The 20173-nt window shown below is 45.9% G+C and overlaps 1 protein-coding gene across 3 annotated transcripts in view; it reads left to right on the top strand.

Moving 5' to 3' along the window:
- The window catches only part of SETD2 (SET domain containing 2, histone lysine methyltransferase), a 1168808-nt gene that overhangs the window by 142770 nt on the left and 1005865 nt on the right, over positions 1-20173 (top strand). For 2 of the 3 annotated variants that reach the window (XM_078662450.1, XM_078662449.1), the window contains exon 2: positions 4495-4530. In XM_078662450.1, coding sequence (XP_078518576.1) covers positions 4495-4530 — 36 coding nt within the window. The remainder of the gene's footprint in view (positions 1-4494; positions 4531-20173) is intronic. The other variant, XM_078662451.1, reaches the window with a different exon arrangement.

Below are 20173 nucleotides of genomic sequence, written 5' to 3'. Positions count from 1 at the left end.
TTTCGAAGAGGGCAACAATACCGCTCCTACAATCAGGGCAACCAGCGTTACACATCCACTCAGCAGACTCGTCAGCAGCCTTCCAGACCCTATAGGGGAAAGTCCTCCTATCATGGCTCCACTCCTAAGCGGCAATGACTTTTGCCATCCCCAAAGTGTTGGAGGTCGAATCTCTCGGTTTTATTCTCAGTGGTCCTCCATCACCTCGGACCGCTGGGTTTTGGACATTGTACGGCGGGGTCATACCTTAGAATTCGTCGAGATTCCTCCTCGTACTCCACCTTTTGGCCCACCTCATCCACACCTCGAGGAGCTTTACCATCAAGTCCGTCTTCTTGTTTTAAAAACGGGCAGTCGAAGTGGTCCCGAAACATCAGAGGGGAGAAGGGTTTTACTCTCTATTCTTCCACATACTCATGAAGACCGGAGATTGGCGACCCATTCTGGATTTGAGGGCTCTCAACCAGTTCCTAAAGTGCCAATCTTTCCGCATGCTAACATTACTGGAAATCCTGTGTCTTCTATCCAGCGAGGATTTCATGACCACCATGGACCTTCAAGACGCTTACTTTCATGTCCCAATTATCCAACAACATCGACAGTACCTGCGTTTCAAAGTGGGACAAATGCACTATCAGTTCAAGGCCCTGCCCTTCGGGCTGCGATCAGTTCCTCGTGTGTTCACGAAAGTACTGGCCCCCGTGGTGGCTCACCTGCGTCTCCAGGGTGTTCAAATCTTTCCATATTTGGACGATTGCCTCCCCCAGTCTCAATCCCACCATCATCTATGTCAGGACACTCGTCTTTGCCAGCAGGTGTTTCAATCCCTGGGGTTGATCATCAACGTCAAAGTCACAGTTTGCGCCTCTACAAACGAGAAACTTCTTGGGAGCAATCCTAGACACGAAACTTTCAAAAGCGTTCGTCTCGCAGGAGCGGCGACAAGATCCTTTGTCTGGTCTCCCTTATTCGAAGAAGGCAGTCCATTTCTGTTCGGACGTTAAAGTCATTTTTGGGAATGGCATCATCTTGTATCGCACTGATCCCAAATTGCAGAATGCGAACCCGTCCCATTCAGGAGGAACTGGACTTACAGTGGCGTCAAGTCTCCGGGTCTTTCAACGACCTAGTTGCGGTCACGGCCCGCATGAGAAAAAGCTGGCTTTGGTGCGCGCAGCCAACCAATTTGGAGACGGGAACGTCGTTCCTCGTTCACGCACCAGATCTCACGCTCACAACGGACGCCTCTCTGGAGGGTTGGGGCACTCATCTCCAAGGCCTATCCATCAAAGGCAAGTGGACTCCGCCCCAACGCAAGTGGCATATCAACAGGCTAGAGTTGATGGCGATCTTCCTTGCGCTCAAATCATTCCTACCTGTAGTTCACGGGGAGTCAGTGCTTATCCAAACGGACAACACCACCAGCATGCACTACGTGAACAAACCGGGAGGAACCAAGTCTCCACATCTGTCTCGCTTGCCCAGTCGATCTGGGATTGGGCTCTCCCAACATCAGATCACCTTGACAGCTGTCCATCTGCCGGGCGTGTCCAACATCCTGGCGGACTCTCTGAGCAAGTCCACTTCCTTAACGCACGAATGGGAACTGCACCAGCCGACTCTGGATCTTGTGTTCCACCGATGGGGTCGCCCAGCTCTAGACCTCTTTGCAACACCAGAGAATCGGAAAGGCCCGTCTTACGCAAGTTGGCATCCCCACCCCGGGTTGTGCGGGAATGCCCTTTTGATCGATTGGTGCGATCTGTTCGCTTACGCTTTTCCGCCGATTCCGCTAGTACCGCGCGTGCTGTGGAAGATGCGGAGACAGCCCTGCCACATCATATTGTTCGCACCTCGTTGGCCCAGACAGGCATGGTTTTCGGAATTGCTTCTGCTGTCCCAGTGCGAGCCCATCCCTCTGCGACCCCGTCCAGACCTCCTAACGATGGACAGGGGACAAGTGTGCCATCCGGACCCCTCCACGCTACAGTTGTCGGCATGGAACCTGAGCACGTTGAATTCGCAAACTTGAACATATCTCAGGAGTGCAGAGACATCCTTGCTCAGGCTTGGGCTCCGTCTATCATCAAAACTTACAAACTCAAGTGGAAGAGATTTTGTCATTGGTGCGTGGCAGTGAATGTCCATCCCATCCATTCCACTCCGGAGCAGCTTCTTCCGTTCTTCTTAAGTCTCGCTCAGGACTTTCACATGCTACCCTGAGAGTTTTCCTAGCTGAAATCTCTAGTTTTCGACACGATGGCTCTTCTTCCCTCTGTTCATCCAGAATCATAAGGCAATTCTTCAAAGGGCTCTTCCGCAAGTTCCCACCTGTTCGGCGCCCTCCTCCATCTTGGCACCTCAATGTTGTCCTATCTCAACTTATGAAGTCACCATTTGAGCCTATCCATAAGGCGGATATCAAATTCCTCACCTGGAAAGTTGCGCTGCTTTTAGCTTTGTCTTCCTCTCGTCGCGTGAGCGACCTTCACGCTTTCACTGTCAAGCCGCCTTATCTACAGTTCAAACCTAACGGAGTGGCGCTTCTCACCAACCCCTCTTTCCTACCTAAAGTGCCTACCGATTTTCACCTGAATGAGCCTGTGTTCCTACGAACTTTATTTCCGGACCCAAGCTCTCCGGCGGAACAGCGCTTACATTCTTTGGACATCAAACGATGCCTTAATTTCTACATTGCCAGAACTGCCTCCTTCCGCAAGTCCGATCAACTGTTCATTGCTTACGGACGACTGCGTAAGGGGCATCCAGTTTCCAAACCAACAATTGCCCGTTGGCTTTCTTCAGCCATTACCTTCTGCCATTTACAAGCTGGCAAACCATTGCAGTCTTCAGTGAGGGCTCATTCTACGAGGGCGATGTCTTCATCCACCGCCTTGTTTGCTGGTGTGCCTCTTCATCAGATCTGCCGTTCAGCGACATGGTCCAGCAGGCACACCTTCACCAAGCATTACTGTTTGGATGCCATCAATGAAGCGGATACCGCTGTGGGACAGGCAGTGCTTCGCCATCTTTTCCATTAAGGTGAGCCTCTGTTCCCCCCCTCCTTGCTCTTTTTGCTGTGATTGCTATGATGTTTTACATGACTGTATTATTATTACTGTCTTGCTTTTTCCATATGTGCCTAGCAATCTCCTGCTCTTGGAGGTTACTGCTTTCTATTCTATTCAAGCATGTGAATCTATGAAAGACACCCTGGAGAAGAACAATTGTTACTTACCTGTAAACAGGTGGTTCTCCAGTATTGGTGTCTTTCATAGATTCACATGCGACCCACCCTCCTCCCCTCAGAGGCTCTCTTCTCCTCATGCACTCTTTGTCTTTTTGGTGCTACGAAAATCTGAGGGCTTGAGCTTCTGAGGAGAAGGTTCTAGAGGGTGCTAGCGCCTGATTGGCTGTAGTTTGGACTAACATAATGACACTAATGTGTTACAAGTAGGAATCGTTTTAGAGCTTTTTCAGTTGTATTTCCTCTTCTTTTATTATGTATTATGTTTTTATATATATATATATATATATATATATATATATATATATATATATATATATATATATTTAGCATTATTGCTATTTTATTTACCGTGGGACTCCCACTTTGACGACGGGGAATATTCAAGCATGTGAATCTATGAAAGACACCAATACTGGAGAACCACCTGTTTACAGGTAAGTAACAATTGTTCGTCTGCCTGTCTTAAACTAAGGCATCTGTCGCCAACTCTGGTGTCTCTTTTGATCACGTCAATGCCATGAAAGGTAAATGGGTCTCCAAACTTGCTGTTAGTGCAAGTGCGTGAAGCTAAGGGGTATGTCATGTCCTTATTCCTGCACGTACTCCTATGTTCTAAAATGCATATGCGCAACTGCGGTACATTGCTGTCAACATACATATTCTCACAAACGCAGAGCATTACATACACCATATATGTACGCTGACAATTAATTGCCTGACTATAATTACTGGATGTGTTATAGCTCAAACTGATTTTTCTGTTGATACCTAGCCAACAAACTTGGCAACCCCCACAAGTCAAGATACTACGAGGTTGGACCAACCAATTTTCTTTGGGTATTTTCTGTGGTAGCTTATAACTAGGACCGACTGTATGTGTGATAATACTGGGGCCAGACAGTGTTTTTCCCCACAGCATTGGCAAACCAATATTATCTCAATTCTAAGGCGGGCCGTATCGGCTTAATCGATGTCTGTTCCATTGTGCTTGTAAAATGATTTTTACTTTGCCTGATAGCAACAATAAGTCTGTTGTACTGGCCCCTCGTTTTTCTTCGGTTAGTTTTCCAATAATTTGTATGCATAAGTTCCTACAATATTCTAAGAGCTGTCTTGGTCCAATTTTGTGTGTTTGAAGAATCGCAATGAATCTTTTCCCTTTAACAAATAATTGTTTGTACAGAAAGATGTGTATTTTTTTTGATGATGCTTACTCTTTTATCCTTTGTTTTCCTCCTTACATGCTTTCCCCACTGGATGACAGTAACGATGAAAGTGAGGTATGTTATGTTATTTGTTTTGCTTATTGTGGGATGCTAGGCAGAAATTGTCTGAAGAGCAAATGATTGTGGGCAAAATCAACTTGTTTATTGTTTGTTACACTGACATATCCTTGCTGCATATAAAAGATCATTATGAGTATGACGTTAAACCCATTTCCCTCACCCCCCACCCCAATATGCCCAGATGAAATTATGCAAACTTTCAATTTTACAGTGGTATTGAGACTAAAGTGTGAGAGGCCCAGTCCATGACCTTTGTTTTCAAGAGACTCGCGTAAGGTATAGTTGCATACAATACATTTAAATAGAAATTATTTACATAGCCGTTGGGTATCCTGAATGTCTTGAAACGATGGGTATCCTTTAAGTCTTCAATGGATCTGGCTCACCTGAACTTATGTTGGACACCCTTGTTGTAAACACTGATATAGCGCAACCAATCTTCCAGTTACCCTGTTTAGCTACAGTTTACATAACCTTGCAAATAACCAGTTGCTAACTAACCAAATCCACTAGCATTTGAAGTAGTTTATAATCTACAAACAGTTGGAAAAGCTTGGTTTAATTAGTTGGCTATGCTTCACCTCCTAACGGTAAGTTGTTCAAAAATATTGAAACCATCACTGTTCGTCTGTTCTTATGGATACATCTTCCTGCAGATTCCTCACCTCATGCTTACTTTCAGGCTTCATATTGGTCTGAAAAACTTTTTTCCTAATCAGTGGCCCTTCAGTGCTGCCAGTTGGTGCCATGCAGCTCCAGCGGCGACTCTTTCTTCGGTTATGGCATCAGCTTAGTATATTTGGTTCAAACCAGCACTCTGTCATCTGTTCTGTTTTTCCGTACTTCATTTGTGCGATCCAGAGCTCTGTCTAATCAACAAATTCCTTCATTTTTGACAGTGACTGAGTCAGATGTCTTTACAAAGTGCTTCAAGCCTTGCAGATTGTGCCACAAGATGTCCCTTTCAGAACGCCCTCCCCCCACCCGACGACTATGAGATGTCTGGGGTGGGACATAACGCAGCAATATGTTGTCCTTATGGCGGTATGTATCCAAATGCCATTATGGAGTAACAGGCCAATTTTTTTTTTTTTTGGCTAAGGCCTCAGAGAGACTCGCAAGCAGATGATGCCCTCTACTAAAGGTAAATCATGTTCCAGGAAGTATTGTCATAAGATATATTCGCACAAAAAGCAGAGGGAGAAGTCACTTTCTCCATCTTGAAAGCAGTGCTGTACTTGGGACCATTCAGAGTCTCAGCGTTGTTTCCGGAGACCGCATTCTGTCTAGAAATTGGATTACTCCCTGGTGTCTAAAAAGTCCAGACTGGAGTTTACTGGTCCTTCGACCAACTGTGGCGCCAAAGTTTTTGTCCCAAGCAAGTTGGCTGTCCAAAAAGCAAATGCTTTTTAGGCCTATATGTGCAGACTTTATAGAAAGCGATGAAAATGTTAGCTGTCAGACGATATGCAAAAGCCAATCTCAGACCTGGTGAGTGTTGGTCTAGAATAGACCATCCCCAATGGATGAGATCTTGCTATACCATGCATTAGTTGAAAGTGTGGCAGACAGCTGTGTTGTGCAAGTACAGGAAGACCACATGGAATCTTGCTTCCTTGTAAAAACACATAAGCCCACACAGAAGAGAAGTCTGTTCTTACCAATTTTGCCAAACAAACTACAATAAAGTTAAGAGGCCTTTGCAGAGCAGACATCCTCCAAAGCAGAGACTCCAAGGGACAAGAAGTACAAATCCCCCCCCTCTCCCTTAAGACCCACTGTACATCAGAACTAATGTCCTGGCAGATTTCTTAATGGACACCACTGCTCACGTAAAGGCAAGTGCCCACTGTTTGCTGAACCACTTTCAGAAAGACATCAAGAGTGTGTTAAGCAGTTGGGAAGTAACATGGAAAGAAAAGCAGCAACACGGTGCCAAATAGTAACTCTTAGCCTGCTCAGCATATTTGACGATTAGCAGTGGGTGGAAATAGAACTCAAACAGCATCTGCCTGAGGAGTATAGGAAAAAGTCAATTTGATTATCCTAGAGGGAAAGACTATTCTGCGGACAAGGTAAGCAGACAATTGCGCATGGGGACATTCTTGAGAGGGCACGCCTGGCTTAGACGTTCTTGATTCAAATAGACTACAGTTATAAACACTTACTTTGGTCTGCAGTAGATTAATTCTACAACAAATGAGAAAGGACAATGCAACAAGAGCCTTGGAGGACGTGCAAGCTAGAGGATCATTTAGAAGGTAAACACTATATAACAAAGGGATGACAAAACGCCTACCCTTTAGACAACAGGAGCAGGTCAGCATCGTCACCCATCAGTCTCTCAGTCCACATCTGCCTAGTGGCAGCCATCCTGATAGCCGAGGCAGTCCTGTTCGAGGCATGTGGGCTGCTGAATTCATATATGTGCATAGATCGCCGCCTAGTGTTGTGTCCGGATGATTGCACATTGTTGTCCTGGAAGAGTCTTCGAAGTATCACGAGATAGGTGGCTCCTCCCTTGGACTCCAGTGCACATTGGCATCCTCTCCATCCTCACATTGTTTTTTTCCGCCTTTGGGTTCGGATGTACTTTCCATAACTCCAAGTTCGGAATCGAAAGAAACTTTTCAAAAAGGCCAAAAGGCCTTCGGATTCGTCGGTATTGTTTCGCTCGATACCGATAAGCTTTCTTCACCATTTGCTTGCACTCCGGTCGTCGAATTGGGCCGTTAGGCCTTCTCGACGCCACGTGGACCGACGGTCGATGGAACGAAGCCCATTCAAATACTGCCCGCAGTGCAACTCAAAGTTCACGCACACAGATAAGCATCCCGTGTGCAACAAATGTTTATCTCCAGATCATCATGAAGATAATTGCCTAGCTTGTGCCCAGTTCCGGTCCAAAAAGACGATCCGGAACCGGCGTGCGGCAAGGCAAGAAATGCAGAGGTCGGCACCGGAGCCCGAGAATATCTTCGACGATGAAGAAGAACTAGTTAACGCCGAAGACTCGGATCGAGAGGGAGATCAATACTCCGAGCACGACAAATATTATATCGACGAGGAAGAACAAATCGTCGATGTCGAAGAATACGATCAAGACATCGTAGCTGTCGAAGACGACTCCGATGACAACGAGGAGTGAGTACACCGCCCCATACAGACACTACACCAATATCAGAGACTCAGGTCGAGGCATCGCCAGCAGGCCTTAGCCAAGATCAAAATACTGGTTCTATAGCCCCGCCATACCGCCCGGCTAAGAACATACAAAAAGAGCCTTCTGAAACACGTAATCCAAGGCCGGTTAAATCGAAACCGAAACTCATCGACGCGACAGTCTTCGGACCGAACGTCGTCGAACCGAAGGTGATAAAACAAAAGGGCGCCGAGCCCAAGGTGACCATTCCGTATAAACCTTCAAAGCCAAGGGCCGTCGAATCGACCAAATCGAGTTCGACTGTCGAAAAAGGAAAGAAGCCTGTCGGTGCCGCCAACCAGGCTTACGCCCAAGGCGGTCGTCGAACCGAAAGCGAAACCCAAGGTACACCAAACAAAGGCGGTCGAGCCGAAGCCCATCGATCCGAAGAAGGGCATCGAGCCAAAGCCGCAGGCTCCGAGGACACCTCGTACGTCTAAGGAATAACCCTGGACTGACTTATGAACAACAGTTTATATGGTACTATCACTTAATACACATCTCATCCATGCATGTCATCTTTGGAATCAGGCCAAAAACTAAAATGTGACGTTTACATTCTTTTATTAAAATACAGTCTGATCATTCTTTGTTAAAATTTCAGAAAAAAACAAGTATTCTGAAAGCATACAATGTAATGACATCTCATACATTTAAATAAAATACATAAAAACTTTGTAAATGCAACAAGTAAAAAAGCACCATAGTCTAATAGATACATTTCACAACAAAATTCATTACTAATAGTGGAAAACGAACAAAACCCCTTGTAAACACATAGCTCGAATGATGTTTCTACAAATTGATTGGATCCAAAAAGCCTTTAAATAATTAATGTGTGGGCACCAAAGTTCCTGATGTAACATATAGCTGGTACCCTCTAGGCTTTACTTGGATTTTCTAATGCACAGTGCGTCGACACATTTCGGTGTTTATGCCGTAGATATGGTTACACCTTCCTCAGGACAGATTTAAGCGGGGTCATCAAATTCCTGTAACTGGTATCCGTCTGTATATTAAAGAGATATCCATCAGTACACGATTATATCTCTATTCAACAAGCAGCGCAAGACAATTCATAGCAACATTAGATTCAACTCCTGGTTTCTTGACTACAACCTCTGAATCTGGCTTATTACATAAGCATTTAGTATACAGTCACTTGATATAACCATTTTTTAACTGGCAACAAACTTTTATGTAGCCTCGGGCATCATACACTCAAAAAACGATATGTACAGTCAGTGAATATAAATTTACACTTCTGTGTTAGTTTATCATATATTACATTATGGATTTAATATCCCGACCTCGTTCTTAAGACCCTCCGTTACATTTTAGTTCTTGGCCACATAGGAGCTAACATCAGTCAGACTTCTATAGGGTTGAGAATATTATTTAACAGGCAACAATAATTGTCAGTGTCGGTTATAGTATAATCCTCAGATGTAATATACGGTTAACCTCACCAGGTATTGTCAGTGGCCTCACCCCGATCTCATGTGTAATTCACGGTTTGATGTCTTGAGTCTGAGGGAGCTTACGGAGGAAACTAATAGGTTTCCATTACTCTACAGCAGGAATTGACATTAATCAAGACTTTACATAATACTATTTCTATTTAGCTACCAACCTTAGATGTTCATATCAGTATTGCTGATGAGCTTTGATGTCCTGTGAGGCTGTTCTTGCCAGATATTATTTGTGGTGTCACCTCATACGAGGGTCGTGGTTTGGTATCTTGAATCTGTAGAGGATTTCAGTAGAAACCCATTAGTATCCACTCCTCTAATTCCTGTAGAGCTTGCTACTCTATTGGATTCATAAACGGGTTATTTCTTACCTTTTACGAGGTCTGTGTATTGGGTTCCTCCCTCTTGGTCATTCTATCTATTATAGTGGTTCCCTCTCCTCTTAGGTATCCGTTATATTTTCATTGGTGTACAGGTATCTAATTTTAAAGAGATACACATCGTATGTTTACTCGATCTCTGGATGGGCATATTACGTCACGGCCTTATCTCTTTAATGTACTAGTAGGTTTTTCTTACCTTATATCATAAAACAGTGTTTCTAGCCCCCAACTTTTTCGATAGTCGTATGGGCTGTATGATGAATTACTCTGCGGGCTCCTAGAACTTGATGTGTTCTATGAAGGAAATGACATATCTTTACTTAATCATATTCTTTGTTTTATTATTGTTTTTTTAAATTTACCCGGCTATATCTAATATCCGTCTCCCAGTAGGTTTCTCTCTTACCTTTACCTCCGAGGACACCTCTACAGCCTAAAGAAGTTATCGAACCGACGAAACCGCTCGGTCCGAAACAAGTGGTGAAACCTGTAAAAGACGTCGGACCGACAAAACCTGTCGGAAAACTTCAAAAACCAATCCAGGCACCAAAAGCGGTCGAACCGATTAAAGGCATCGAACCGAAGAAGGTCAAACCAAAAACTACGATGCCAAGGCTAAAGACTGTGGAAGAGGAGATCATCCATCCAGACCCCTCCACAGAAGATCAGTCCAAGCTATATATTGACCCAAATACTGGGAAAGTGACTGTGTATACCAAAAAGAAAAGACCAGTGCCAGCTGAAGACTTTTCTAGAATTCCACTTAAAAAGAAGAGACTGTGCAACCTCTCCTATTTTTTTCCAACCTATCTCTCCAGCTATGCCTACTACTCCATATGCCCCATACTCACCTGCACGCCCTGACTACAACCCAGATGAAGATCAGGACGCAGATGTGGGTTTTGGATATCCACAAAACCCATATGTAGACCCCAATTCACACCCATGGGGGGGGGGGTGTGAGCCAGACTCTGAAGGGGGCTCTGCCCATTACAGACCCTACTGTATACCCAGCTAAACCATCACCCACAGAAGACACAGTGGCTTTTAACTCTTTGCTAGATAGAGCAGCTAACTACCATAAGGTAGACATGCATTCAGATGCTGCAGAAGAAGATTTACTATTTGATACACTGGCAACATCAGAAAGAAGTGTCAAAACACTCCCCATGTTAAAGGGTGTCCTAAAGCACGCAAATGACATATTTAAAGGCACTGCTAGGGCACGTGTCATTAACCCTAGAATAGAGAAAAAGTATAGGGCGGCACTAGTAGACCCTACTTACATCAGGGGACAACTGCCTTTAGACTCATTGGTGGTATCCAATGCACGTAAGCGTGCTAATTCGCAAACTACTGGAGAGGCTCCTCCTCCTGATAAGGAGTCCAAGATTTTAGAAGCATCAGGCAAGAGAGTAGCTGCTCAAGCAGCAAACTCCTGGAGAATAGCCAATACTCAAACTTTGCTGGCTAGATATGACAGGGCGCACTATGACAGTCTAGAAGAACTTCTCCAACACTTACCTGAGCCTTTCAAAGAGCAGGCAGATGAACTTATACAGGAGGGAAAGCTCATCACCAATGCCTCCATTAAGTGTGCTCTAGACGCGACAGATACAGCTGCCAGATCTAGCAACACAAGCGTACTGCTTAGGAGACACGCATGGCTGCGCATATCTGGATTTAAAAATGAAGTCCAGGCTACAATTCTTAACCAGCCTATAAACCCAGATTTTTTGTTTGGTCCAGCAGTTGACTCAATTCTGGACAAAATGAAAAAGGACACGGAGACTGCAAAGTCCATGGGAGCTCTTCAGTCCCAACAACACAGAGGCTCCTTTTGTCGCTCCAATTATAGAGGAGGAGCGCGAGGTAACACATCGCAGCAATCCTCCACATACAAGACTAATACACAATCCACATACAACAAAAACTCAAATCGTGGTGGATACAGAGGAAATAATAACAAAGGCAGAGGTCGTGGAGGCAATACCAGTAGATCCTCCACTAATACCAAACAGTGACTTTTTGGCACTACCCCCAGACCATACAACACCAGTCGGGGGAAGAGTACAACAGCTCCTACCAGTCTGGCTAAATATCACTACAGACAAATGGGTCAGGCAAATTATCCAACATGGCTATTACCTAGAACTAACATCAACACCACCCAACATACCACCCGTACACCGTCCAATGTCAAAGGAACATATAACATTATTGCAGCAAGAGGTCATCAGCATGCTGCAAAAGGGGGCCATAGAACCAGTCCCATTCAAACATCAAGGAACAGGAGTATACTCACTATACTTCCTCATTCCCAAAAAAGACTGGTCTCTCAGACCAATATTGGACCTCAGGCCCCATAACCACTACATTCTATCAGAGCATTTTCACATGCTCACTCTGCAACAAGTCTTACCACTGCTGCGGCAGGGAGACTTCCTAGCAACTGTGGACCTCAAAGACGCATACTTTCATATACCAATACACCCTGCTCACAGAAAGTATCTCAGGTTTACAATTCAAGGACAACACTACCAGTTCAAAGTCCTACCATTCGGTGTAACAACAGCTCCACGGGTGTTCACAAAATGCCTAGCGACAGTGGCAGCGCATCTCAGGAGACAACACATTCATGTGTACCCATATCTAGAAGATTGGCTAATACAGGCGCCATCGGCCCAGCAATGTGCCAGCCACATGGCAAAGACCATTCATCTGCTGCACAGTCTAGGTTTCTCGCTGAACTACCCAAAGTCACACCTACAACCCTCCCACGTACAACAGTACCTGGGAGCAACAGTAGATACACTAGCAGCAAAGGCATATCCAAACTCTGCACGGATCAACGCAATGCAAACGTTAATCCAAAGGTTCAAACCACAACACTCATTGACAGCCCGAGTGTTTATGCAACTAATAGGCATGATGGCCTCATGCATTTTCATAGTCCCTCATGCCAGACTACACATGCGTCCGCTACAGGAGTGTCTGGCAAGGCAGTGGAACCAGGCTCAAGGACAATTAAAAGACCTAGTGTTGGTGACTAGTCGGGCATACAACTCTCTGCATTGGTGGAATCCACAAAACCTTTGCAAAGGGCGACTGTTCCAAGAGCCTGTCCCACAAAAGTGATAACAGCGGACGCATCCTTGCTAGGCTGGGGAGCCCATGCCCTGCATTACACAGTCCAGGGAATTTGGACTACGCAACAGAAAAAAATGCACATCAACCTACTAGAGTTGATGGCGGTCTTCCTAGCCCTAAAAGAGTTCAAGAAACACTTATGCAACAAGACCGTGTTGATCCGGACGGACAACATGACAGCTATGTATTACATTCAAAAACAGGGAGGAACACACTCCCCACAGCTATCGCACCTAGCTCAGAGTGTGTGGAAATGGGCCATTCAGAGGAACATGTTTCTCATGGCAGAAAACCTCCCAGGCAAGGACAATCAAATAGCCGACCTGCTCAGCAGGCACAGTCGACAGATGCACGAATGAGAGATTCACCTCAATGTGCTCCACCCATTCTTCCAGCAGTGGGGACAACCGGAGATAGATCTGTTTGCCACAAGCGAAAACGCAAAATGGCAGTACTTTGCCGCCAGGTTCCCACATCCACAGTCGCAAGGCAATGCGATATGGATGAACTGGTCAGGCAAATTTGCGTACGCTTTTCCCACAGCTCCATTAATACCGCTAGTAGCACGCAAAATGCGCCAACATTCGCTAACGCTGATCCTAGTTGCTCCCACATGGGTGAGGCAACCATGGTACACAACGTTCCTAGAACTGTCAGTGGTGCCTCATCAAAGACTGTGACGCACACCCAGTCTTCTAACTCAGAGTCATGGCGAAATCCAACACCCAGACCCGTAACAGCTGAACCTGACGATCTGGCTCCTGAAATCCTAGAGTTTGGATACCTCAACTTGCCTCCAGACTGCATGAATATTATCAAAGAGGCAAGAAGACCCACTACCAGAGCATGTTATGCAGCTAAGTGGAAACGTTTCGTCATTTACTGCAGTAACAACGACATAAACCCATTAAATGCTTCTACACAGAACATCATTTGCTATCTCTTGCACCTCCAACGTTGCAATTTAGCCTACTCATCCATCAGAATACATTTAGCTGCGTTAGCAGCATATCTCCAAAACAGGCAACACCTTTCACTGTTTAGAGTGCCAGCAATTAAAGCATTTATGGAGGGACTCAAACGAGTGATTCCCCCAAAACACCCACCTTCACCAGTCTGGAATCTAAACATCGTTTTAACCAGACTTATGGGACCACCTTTTGAACCACTACACTCATGCGAACTGCAATTTCTTACTTGGAAGGTGGCTTTCCTTATTGCCATAACTTCACTTAGAAGAGTTAGTGAGCTCCAAGCCCTAACTATTCAAGAGCCATTCATTCAAGTACATGCAAATAGAGAAGTTCTCAGAACAAACCCTAAATTCATGCCAAAAGTGGTATCCCATTTTCATATCAATCAAACAATAGAACTGCCAGTGTTCTTTCAAAATCCACTGACAGTAGCTGAAAGGGCCTTGCATACTCTAGATGTAAAAAGAGCTCTGCTATACTATATACATAGAACTAAGGCATTTCGAAAGACAAAATAGTTGTTTGTTGCTTTCTCACCGCAACACAAAGGCAACCCTATTTCAAAATCAGGTATAGCCAGATGGATCGTTAAGTGCATTCAGATATGTTATTTAAAGGCAAAACGCACCTTAACAGTTCCCCCTAGGGCGCATTCTACACGCAAATTAGGGGCATCCATGGCTTTCCTAGGAAATATTCCTTTACACGAAATTTGCAGAGCAGCCACATGGTCAACCACACATACATTTGCAAAACACTATTGTGTAGATGTACATTCAAAACAGCTAGCTGCTGTAGGACAGGCTGTTCTCAAAACTCTTTTTCAGACTGCTGCAGCTGACACAGGCAGCCACCGCTAGGGGAGATACTGCTATACATTCTATGCACAGATATGAATTCAGAAGCCACATGCCTCGAACGGAATATGCTACTTACCAGTATGCATCTGTTCTTGGCATGTAGGGCTGCTGACATTCATATCGCCCACCCACCTCCCCGGTGCCTGTCGAAGCTGTAGCATTCACTCTTTGCATGGACATCTCTTACTGTACTATACTCCATCTCTGCCACAATGGCGAAAAACAATCTGAGGATGAAGAGGATGCCAATGCGCACTGTAGTCCAAGGGAGGAGCCACCTATCTCGTGATACTTCGAAGACTCTTCCAGGGCAACAATGTGCAATCATCTGGACCCAACACTAGGCGGCGATCTATGCACAGATATGAATGTCAGCAGCCCTACATGCCAAGAACAGATGTGTAGGAAGGTAGATCCCTGACTATGGTTGCCCCCAACTTTTTGCCTGGTGTTTTGCTGGTTTTCTGACTTAGTTGACCTGGGGCCCTGCTATTCAGGACCCCAGGATACTGTTCTCTCTGTAAAATGGATTCCATGTACCTTAGGTACATAACTAATTGGATACTGAGTCACCTTATCAGTCCCTGTACAGTGTACCTTAGGTACCCAGGGCATAGGTGTACCCAGGGCCTACCAGGGGCTGCAGCATGTATTATGCCACCCCTGGCTGGCCATCCAAATCTGACACAACTGGCTGCACGACAGCTGGGGCAAGGTGGTGTAAACACCCTTTGCTTTAGATATAGTATTCCTATATCTAACCCTAAAATGGACACATATATTCCTATCAGTCACTCCTATGGCAGGCCTTATCAATCCTGAAGGCAGAGTGCTTGGAATAATGTGAGATGGTGCTCTGGCATGAGCTGAGCCCGTTTGCAGCTTGCGGAACCAAGTACTAATAGTTGTTCCATGATAACGCTATACCATATACTCTTAAGTGCATTATGTACCTCGCGGTCATATGCTAACTTTGGTATAACATTATCAAAACATGTCGAGTAAGGTGTCATACGAATTGGAATACTAACCCCATGCCAATTCTGGCGACGGGGTTAGCATTCCACCCTTCTAGAGGGACACGACATGTTGGTAACCTGTAACCCCGGTTAAAGTCAGACATAGCCTCAGCTCCACAAGATGGATGCTGCCACCGAGACACAAGTCTGCCCTCCTGCTGCTGGGAGTCCTCCCAGCCCAAGAGGCAAGGACAAAGGGTTTCCTGCCAGGGGCGGTGCCAGCACCGTCCCAGACAGGATTTTGTGTATCCTAGGTAGGCAGGGCTTTAGAGGAAGGTGACTGCAAGTGGCACCCCGGTGCTCACTATGCATAGGCCTGCTTGAACCAGTTCCAGGGGCACTCCAGCCCCTGATCTGGGGAAAGCCCGCCAAAGGAGAGGGGTGTAACCACCCCCCTCTTAGTCCCACCCATAGGGCAGGACTTAGTCGCGTGCCAGCCCCTTTTTGCAGGATAAAGGTAGGAACTGGCCCCCTTCCAAATTAGATCAATCTTTGAATCCTGAACCGACTTTCTACGAGAGGAACTCAAGACTCTTCCTAAGATTTCTCCCTTGTGACTAAGGAGTAGTCACCCTGCAGCAGCAGGCACCAACCAAGCATCGTGGTCTGCTGTAAGTCTCTTCTCCGGATCAAGACTGCCCAGCACGACGAGAACCGGCTTCCCTGGCACCTCTGACCTCAACCTGCATCATCAGCCCAGCTGTGATCCGTGGGTGTGACGAGACCTCGAGGGACCGGCCATCTTTGAAGACTGCACGACGCTTGTCCAGCACGACCACCGAGTGACCCCCGACTCAGTGCTTTGGGGTAAGAGAAGCCCCGACCCTGAGCAGCTCCAGCACCGAAGTTCAGCCCCCCTGCATCCACGAGATCTGCGTGGGGCCCTTCTGCTCTTTGCTGCTCACCGCGTTGTCCAGGTCACTTGCCCGTTGGCTAGTGACCCTCTGACGACGAACTCTAACGACAAACACCGCTGGTCTGGTTGCTCCAGACTAGCCCTTGCTCCCCTCCAAAAGAGGAGCACCCTGGACCCTCCTGGTCCACTCCAGACTCCATTTTAAGTCCACTGCGTGGGCTTACATTTGCCAAGACTTGTTGCCCCAATCCTGGGTCCACCGACGTCGACAGCAGAGACCTTCGTGGGACAGCTCGCACCTCCATCCTGGTCGCCGACAACGCCTCCTGGTCCGAGAGACTGCAGAGCCCAGCAGCGCCCACTAACCTGGTCGAGGTGACTTCGTCCGGTGCCATCCTGGTGCCCACCTAAATCACTGGCTAGTGATTCAGAACTTGGTCCCCTCTGCTTACAGGTCTTCCTCTTCTCCGATCCAGGCTTGGATCCCCAAGAACTTCTTCACTGGTCGCCTGCCAGCAACTTCTTTCTTCAGGCTCCTGGTTCATCAACGAAGAAACCCGACGACATTTGAACCCTATGCAGCCGCAGCCCCTGGGCTAGGTAAACCGAGTACTCCGGTGCTCCAGCGTAGTCCAACTCTCTAAGTGTCTAGAACCACTTTCGTTTTTGACCTACCTAGTCGGGTTCGCCCGAAAACACTAACTTTGCTTTTACTAGCCTCCATAGACTTTTTCCCGCCTTACGCGTGAGAGTTCCCACTCTGCACACGGCGTCCCTAGGCCTCCTGCTTCTAATCCAAGGGTTCAGCATTGTAGGCCTAGCGTTTCTACAGTCTAGAAAAGTAGTACTTACCTGCTAGTAATTTCGCATTCCACTTCTTGTGTATATGGTTTTTCGTGCCCCTCTGGCATTTGTGTAAATTGTGCGACTTTAAGTATTTTCGTAAGAGTTTTGTTGTGTGCTTAGCTCCCTGTCTCATAAAGAGCCAGGGTAGTCTTGTTATAAATAAATAGACTTTATTTTTCATAACAACTTGTGTGGTGTCCTTTCACTTGGTGTTCAAGGGGTACATGTGATGGTAAAACAGCTGGCTTAACACGCCCTCTAGAGTTTAGCCTAAAGACTGCACGTGTCCATGCTACTAGGATAGCTGGTCTATCAGGTTGACTCACAGGCCAACATCAATAAGGGTTGTTTGGACTGATACATAGTGTTCACTAGAATAGTGAGCACTGCATATCAGGCCAACTTCTCACAAGATGCATACTGGTAAGTAGCATATTCCTTCAAGTCAGGGCAAAAGAGGCTACAGCTCAAGAGGCTCAGGCCAAACAACTGAAACAGCCCTCCATTTCGAACACCTGTAGGTGTCCGGCTTTGCAGGATCTTATGGGAAGGGTTAGTCATCAACAAAGAATACTAAAAACATTGCAAAACGAGTATTACACAGAACTAGAAAATACACTTACCAGAATCCTCCTCCCACCCCCCCTAAAGAGACAAAGTTGCAAAACATGAACACCTCAAACCTTTGCAACACGAAATTGAGGATCTGTGAAAAAAAAGAAAGGAATAATAGAAGTACCAATTGATGGATACGAGCAAGGGTTTTATCAGTATACTTCTAATACCAAAAAAAAAACAAATGTTAAAACAAGCTGTCCGTCTGAGATTTTTAAACCAGCTTGTAAAAGTGGGAATTCCAGAATTAAAAAAAATGTGATGAAGGCTATATGATGATACTGTTTTTAAAATATACCTACTTTCTTATCCCCATCAACAAAAGTTAGATACCTTGATATTGTGATGGGGAAAGTTCGTTATCAGTTCAAAGGATTTCCCCTAGTAATAAAGTATGCACTGAGTGTTTGAAAAAAAATGCCTAGCAGTGATGGCAGTACTTTTTAAGGTGACCGGACATACACGTGTCATTATCTAGTGTGTTTGCTAGTGAAGGCATATTCTTTCACACAGTACCAAAAACATAAATCAAGCTGCAAAAACAGTATTCAGACGGGATTTGTCATCGAACTGGGAGAAATTGTCAAGCACCCTGCCCAACAGATAACCTAGGGGGCGCAATTGGATACTGTAAAGGTCACGGCCTTCCCACCACAGAGGAGTGTAACTGTGCTGCACCACATCTAGGTTTTGCTGTAACAACCCAGGGGGCACAAATATACGTGCAATCAAAAGTAGCACACGGTATCTGTACATAGTCAATACATTTATCATGAGAACAATATGTAGAAGACTGCCTCAGCAGACCATGAATGGGAAATGGATAAAGATGTTGTAAACACAATGATTCAGATGTGGGGAACACCAGAAATAAAATTCTTTGTGACATACACAAATGCAAAACACTAAAACTTCGCATCCAGGTTTGTACGGTGAATGAATTGTTTAGGAATCTTCACTTACACTTTTGCACCAGTTCTTTTAATTAAAAAATTCAGACATGACACTGATATTATTAGCTTCTCAGACTCACATGATACTCACACCCAACAGTGATGGCAGAATACAAAAAAATAAAAACACCTATATTCACCAATCTACTAATACTGCAAATGGGAAAGTATGCCATGCAGAAACAGGCAGCCTCAACATAGCAGCCTGGCTCATGAGAACTTGGAGTTCAATCACTTAGTGTAAGAAAGTGGCTCTATATATACTGGACCAAAGTAAAGTACAGTGTTTACAGAGTCCACATTCCCCAGAGGTTTGGCAGAAGCTAAAGTTAGGTTAGAGGCATGTGGGCTGCTGAATTCATATCTGTGCATAGATCGCCGCCTAGTGTTGGGTCTGGATGATTGCACATTGTTGTCCTGGAAGAGTCTTCGAAGTATCACAAGATAGGTGGCTCCTCCCTCGGACTACAGTGCGCATGGGCATCCTCACCATCCTCAGATTGTTTTTCTCCGCCATTGGGTTCGGATCTAATTTCCTAATCTCCAAGTTCGGATTCAAGAAAAACTTTTCCAAAGGGCCAAAAGGCCTTCGGTTCCGTCGGTATTGTTCAGCGCTCGGTGCCGCTACACTTTTTCAAACTTTGTTGCACTCCGGTCGTCGAATCGATCCGTGAGGCCTTCTTGACACCACGTGGACCGACAGTCGATGGAACGAAGTCCATTCAAGTACTGCCCTCAGTGCAACTCGAAGTTCCCGCACACAGACAAGCATCCGGTGTGCAACAAATGGCTATCTCCAGATCACAATCAAGATAGTTGCCTAGCCTGCGCCCAGGTCAGATCAAAAAAGACTATTCGGAATCGACGGGCGGCAAGGCAAGAAATGCAACGGTCGGCGCCAGAGCCCGATAACATCATCGATGACGAGGAAGATCTAGCGAGCGCAGAAGACTCGGATCAAGGCTACAGACAATACTCGGAGCCCGACTCCGAATATTACCCCTAGGAGGGAGAACTGATCGTCGATCACGAGGCCTATGATCAGGACATCGTAGCAGTTGAAGACGACTCCGATGAAAACATGGGGCGAACCGTGAGTACACCGCCCCATATAGACACTACACCTCTATCAGAGACTCAGGTCAAGGCATCGCCAGCAGGCCTTAGCCGAGATCAACCTCCTCGTTCTACAGCCCCGCTATACCGCCCGGCTAAGAACATTTCAAAAGAGCCCTCTGAGACACATCACAAGACATAGGTTCCACCGAAACTGAAACTGATCGACAATACAGTCTTCGGACCGAATT

Source organism: Lissotriton helveticus, chromosome 10 (genome assembly GCF_964261635.1).
Source record: "Lissotriton helveticus chromosome 10, aLisHel1.1, whole genome shotgun sequence".
Taxonomy (NCBI): domain Eukaryota; kingdom Metazoa; phylum Chordata; class Amphibia; order Caudata; family Salamandridae; genus Lissotriton; species Lissotriton helveticus.
Note: the sequence above shows the minus strand (reverse complement) of the source record. Positions and strands in the feature narration are given on the sequence as shown.